Raw genomic sequence first — 5,868 nt, 5'->3', positions numbered from 1 at the left:
GAGCTCGTCCCAGGAGAGGGCGCCTGGACCGCTGAAGGATGAATTCTTCCCAGCGTCCAGAACTGGAACATGTTTTGTGTCAGAAAATAACTCGAAATGCCCTCTGTCCAACCTCGGCCAAAATATATGAAGAGCGGATGTCCAGAAATATAAACTCTTCCCCTCTGTCTCCCCCCTGTCTCCCCTCTGTCTCCCCTCTGTCTCCCCTCCGTCTCACCTCCGTCTCCCGCCTCCCCTCCGTCTCCCCCCCGTCTCCCCTCTCTGCTGCTGGAGCTCCGCAGCAGAAACCTCGGGTCTGTGTTTTGAATTAGTCGCGGCCGTGGAGGCCAGAGTCGGAGCTGGCTTTTTTAAAAACCCCTATCAGCTCCTCCTCGCAGTAATGTCTTCAGCAGGGGGGCGGGGCCAGGAGCGGAGGCAGCATTTTATGTTATTTTTGGCCGACGGCTCTGAGGGCTTTGTAAGAAAGCTGGGGGGAAATTCTCAGCCGTGAGGTTTCCATGTGGGGAGCAGGATATATCAGGGACGGCTTCAGCCGACAGACACACACGCACACACACACACACACACACACACACGGACTGGGTCGTGTCAGTCTGACTAATAATACGTCAAAGTGTCGGTTGTAATCCTGTGGAAGTGCCAGGCATCAGTACATGAGGTGAAGATGATTTTTGTTTCATCACACGACACTGACCTGAGCTCTGGTCTGGAATTATTAGACAGTGGGATGGTGGGTGGGGGGGTACTTTGGGGGGTGATTTGGGGATTAGTTAGTTAGTTAGTTAGTTAGTTACCTATTTGCTCCACCTAGATTCCACCAGCTTTTAACATGTGCCACCAGGGGGCAGCGATTACAGGATAGCACCAAGTCTTAAAGTACGTTTTACTCTTGTAGCTTTGAAGGACGTAATGATACTGTACATTTGAGGAACAAGTTTCACTGCGACATAAACTGATGTAGGGCAAAGGTCGTTCGGTCCCGTTGTCATGGTTACAGGCCAGCGATACTTGAAGTAAATCTGTTTGGTTTTGTCTGATCAGTAATTTTGTCTAGACAGGAACCATATCTGAACACCGACCGTCTGTACTGAGACTGTTGTCGCTAACGTTAGCGCTGGTGTCTATAGCAGTACTGTTGTAGCTAGCATTGGCTATTTTGTCTGTACTAGGGCTAGGACTGTTGTAGCCAATGTTAGCTCTGGTGTCCGTGCTAACAGCGAAATGTTTGACACTGAGGTAATACTGTAGTACTTGAAGTACCGCGGAGCTAAGACAACTGTTAGCCATAGCCAAGCGGCCACCTTTAGGTCTTTTGTTTTTATCTAACATACACAAACATTTTCACTACATCGTGAGCTGATCGTCAGCAAACAAGCTGTGTGTGTACTACTGCCACCTACAGGATTGTTAGACCGTGCACCACCATTACTGTCCACCGATTCCATTCGATTCTCATCTCAGTACCGATTCTCCTGGTGTCATCAGTTCCGACATTTAAAAACTGAAGAACTTTGAAGTCGAACTGCGCTGATCCTTCCTGTTTTGCTCCTCCAGAACCTTCAGCCGCCGCTTCCTGTTTTTGTTTGTCCGATGGTGGCGTCCTCCCATCCCGACTGTTTGTTGCACCTGTCCAATCAGAGAGCAGTTCTCAGCCCGTATCCTGTGTTTGTTTGTTTCCTCTCAGAACAACACGGACAGTTCGTCCAACTCCTCCCAGAAACTGGAGAACTCCCTGCAGCTGCCACTGGAGTCCTCGCCCCTTCCGCTGAGACACAAGTGTATGATGGGACATCGGCATGACCCCCTCTCAGACCACTACTTCTTGGACCAGGTGAGTCCCAAACTGTGGTCAGCGACCCACTGCTGTATCCCTGTGACTCAGAGATTCACCGGTGCCAAGAGTGAAAATATTCAGTTCCAGATCTGAGTCAGTGCTGTTCGATGATTGGCTGAGGTCACGTCCTAAAGGCGTGAGGTCACGTCCTAAAAACGTCTTTCAGAATCAAGATGGTACTTTATTTTTCATAGCCTGATGCCTATTGGTCGAATTATCAGGAGTTCAACCGTCAGATTTTCTGTTCAAACCCAAGTTACTTTCCTGCTACCTGGATGTTGCCCACTGCTCCTGTAGAGTCGCCACCTAGTGGGCTGGAGTTGGTATCAGTCTTCCCATTAGGAACCTCAGAATATGCAGTATTCTTGTTTTATTGTCTATAATTTATTAGTTGAAGCTAATATGTTAGCATCGCAGCTATTATATACAATTGTCTCCGTGATGCGGTCCACAGATCAGATTTCTGAAAAACATTTTTTCAGTCACTTTTTAATCGAGTGAGTTCTGTTTTGAACGTCCTCTCCTTCCTCTCCTCCCCCTCAGCCGTTGACCCGGATTACCCGCCACTGCACTTTCCACGAGGTGCTGTGGTCAGCGACCCACTGCTGTATCCCCGTGACTCAGAGATTCACCGGTGCCAAGAGTGAAAATATTCAGTTCCAGATCTGAGTCAGTGCTGTTCGATGATTGGCTGAGGTCACGTCCTAAAAATGTCTTTCAGAATCAAGATGGTACTTTATTTTTCATAGCCTGATGCCTATTGGTCGAATTATCAGGAGTTCAACCGTCAGATTTTCTGTTCAAACCCAAGTTACTTTCCTGCTACCTGGATGTTGCCCACTGCTCCTGTAGAGTCGCCACCTAGTGGGCTGGAGTTGGTATCAGTCTTCCCATTAGGAACCTCAGAATATGCAGTATTCTTGTTTTATTGTCTATAATTTATTAGTTGAAGCTAATATGTTAGCATCGCAGCTATTATATACAATTGTCTCCGTGATGCGGTCCACAGATCAGATTTCTGAAAAACATTTTTTCAGTCACTTTTTAATCGAGTGAGTTCTGTTTTGAACGTCCTCTCCTTCCTCTCCCCCCCCACAGCCGTTGACCCGGATCACCCGCCACGTCACTTTCCAGGAGGACGAGGAGATCGTCCGCATCAACCCTCGAGAAAGAAGCTGGGAGCAAACCACGGAGCATCACCTCGGGCGCCACTCGGACCGACCCTGGCTGAACCGGGGCTACGAGGATTACCGCCACGCCACCATGCGGGACAAGTTCATCCAGATGGAAGACTCCGAGTCCTACGTCCACTTTGCTAAGACTGACTCACAGAAACACGACTACACCTACCCCCTGGCCCCCGCCCTGTCCCCTTCAGACTCTGACCCCGCCCTGGGACCCTTGACCAATAAGGGCCACGGCGGTAACTATCGCCACGGCCTCTCCTCGGTCATCTCCTCGCAGCCTCGCTCCTTCATCCCCAGCTCCTCACCATCCGCCAATGGTGCGAAAGGACGAAAAGAGGAGGGGCTTGAGCGTGCGCAGTGCGAGCACTGCGGCGAGGCCTTCACCGTCTCCAACAACCGGAGAGGCCGCTGCCAAGACGCGCCGGACCCTGTGCGCGTGTGCATCCAGCGGGTCAGCTGCATGTGGCTGGCAGACACGATGCTGTACCACTGCATGTCCGACCCGGAGGGCGACTACTCCGACCCCTGCTCCTGCGACGGCAGCGAGGGCAGCGGCGGCGGGCGGCTGGGCACGCGATGGCTGGCTCTGCTCGGCCTGTCGGTGGTGGCGCCGTGCCTTTGCCTGTATCCCCCTCTGCACGCCTGCCACCGGGTGGGGCTGGCGTGCGGCTGCTGCGGGGGCCGACACAAGGCCCTGAGCTGAGCCGCCGTCTCCGTGATGAAGAATTAAAAAAAAAAAAAACCTGAAAACCCAACGCAAGCACAGGGAAAGGGAAGGACGGGGGAAATGCACAAAAGAAGAAGACGGGCGGCCGGCGGCGTTCGTTTGTTCGTTCGCCCGCTCGCTCGCTCTCTTGGTTTCTCTGCAACTTCCAGACACTGAAATAAGCCAAATAAACACAAACTGTGGGTGCATTTTCTGAACGGCCTGGGAAGATAAGCTCCCCCCGACGTCGGACACTTCTCTCACTTCTTCTTTTTCTTCTTCGTCTTCTTCTTTTCTTCTTCTTCTTCTTCTTTTCTTCTTCTTCTTCTTCTCCTTCTTCATGTGGCCATCGTTCATGATGCTCTGTTTCTACAGTGAGAGGAAAAGCTCTTTCCTTCAGGGGGCCTTTTTTATAGCTGATCTTTATGTCATGTATCACATATGCAGGTACTTTATACTTTGTACACTGACTCGGCGTCAAAGAACTTGAATTTGTTGTTTATTTTCTCTCTCTCTTTTTTTTTTTAAATGTATCGCGTGGCCATTTTTTTTGTGTTTATATTCGTATCCCAGTATCAGACACCGCTACAGCTGTGTGTGTGTGTGTGCGTGTGTGAAGGTGTGTGTGTGGGTGTGTGTGTGTCCCGCAGCTCACAGTCCCAGCTCCTGTATATAGTCCACATGGCTCTGCTACATCGACGTCGACTCTGTTTACTGAAACAAACGTGGTACTCACTTTATTGTTTTTTTTTTTGTTTCCTTTGATTTTATCCTTTCATCTTCTAGAACCCCAAAGATTCATTTATGTCCTATTTATTTTCTCACTGAAATTAATCCACCAGCAAACGAGACTTAAAGGTGCTTGTGTGTGTCCCTGTGTGTGTCTATGTATGTGTGTGTGTGACATTTTCTCCATCTGAAGTGATGACGGTGCCTGGAGTCACGCCACATTAGCTCCGCCCCCCCTGCTCCAGTCGTCCATATTTTTTCAAACAGTGCCTAAAGTTCCACCTTCTCCAGGAACTCCTGGATCCAACGGTCAAATCCCCGTCTTTAAAAAAACCTGCTCTGTAGATGTGAAGGCTCTGGATTTCCCTCCTCAACGATTTGTCACCTTTTATGCCTTAATAAGATTTCGGAGCCCGTCTCTGAAGATGTCTGCTGGAGTCCAGCGTGTGGGTCAAAGGTGCGAGCCAATCACGTCTGTGTAGAAACCTGGCTTCAATTATTTTTGTAATTAAACAAAGAAAAAAATCTCTCTGAACATTTTTCTCATCCTGGTTTTGTGTCGACTCCAGTTTGCCTGCGACGTACAATCACTTCCCTTCTTTTTGAGCTGGGGTCAGAGGTCACAGATGTGGCACCAAAGTCCTGATTGAATCAGCTGAGAAACGTGTTGGAACCCCAGACCACCCCCCCCCCCCCCCCCCCTTCTGTAAACCCCATCTATTTACACGTCTCTTTTTCTCCCTCATATTCTGGGATGTGTGTTGGATGAGCCCAGGCCTATTTCTGGGTCAGTCCTCCTGCCATGCGCTCATGTTAATGGTTTTGTAAGTTGTTTTTTCATGGCTTTGTAGGTTATGATGTCCCTCAAGAGCCAAAAACTACTGGACACACCATGAGTGGACGTCCGCCTCTTATCTGGAGTCAAAAGGTTTTTCATGGACCGTGTTTTTCTGACAGTCTCTGTGACTTTTCCAAATTCAGGGAAGGTAACTACTATTCAGGAAAGGACTCACCACAAAACATGAGATTTTACAAACACAGACTCAGCGATGAAATTTGACATTATTGGCAAATACGGAATGGCGAGGAGGGTGGTGGGGGTGACAGGAAATGACTAAACAGTTCAATTTGGGTGCTGGGGTAAGTCGGAGTAAAAAAACTTGACAGGCACAGCACACTCTGCTGCCAACCCCGAAAGCCACAAATATGAGCGTGTTCCCTGAGAAGTTGGCCATGTGAAAACAAAAGTGCCTGGCAGTGGGCAGCGAAGTGAGGTTTAGGGAAGGAGAGGGAGGGAGTGAACCATGGAAGTTAAATTTAGGTGAGAGGTCAACATGAAGCTGAAGCCAGGGGTTGTTTAGTGGGGATGTAAAGTGCAAAAATAGTCCAGTGGGCATCAGTGTGTCAAGAGG

The 5,868-nt window shown here is 49.4% G+C and overlaps 1 protein-coding gene across 1 annotated transcript in view; it reads left to right on the top strand.

Moving 5' to 3' along the window:
- LOC103387092 (sprouty-related, EVH1 domain-containing protein 2) overlaps positions 1-5,152 on the top strand; it is a 20,321-nt gene extending 15,169 nt beyond the window's left edge. The window contains exons 5-6 of the mRNA XM_008321599.3: positions 1,685-1,831; positions 2,933-5,152. Coding sequence (XP_008319821.1) covers positions 1,685-1,831; positions 2,933-3,724 — 939 coding nt within the window. The 3' untranslated portion in view covers positions 3,725-5,152. The remainder of the gene's footprint in view (positions 1-1,684; positions 1,832-2,932) is intronic.
- The last annotated feature ends 716 nt before the right edge of the window (positions 5,153-5,868 follow it).

This window comes from Cynoglossus semilaevis, chromosome 12 (genome assembly GCF_000523025.1).
Source record: "Cynoglossus semilaevis isolate Cse_v1.0 chromosome 12, Cse_v1.0, whole genome shotgun sequence".
Classification (NCBI taxonomy): Eukaryota; Metazoa; Chordata; class Actinopteri; order Pleuronectiformes; family Cynoglossidae; genus Cynoglossus; species Cynoglossus semilaevis.
Note: the sequence above shows the minus strand (reverse complement) of the source record. Positions and strands in the feature narration are given on the sequence as shown.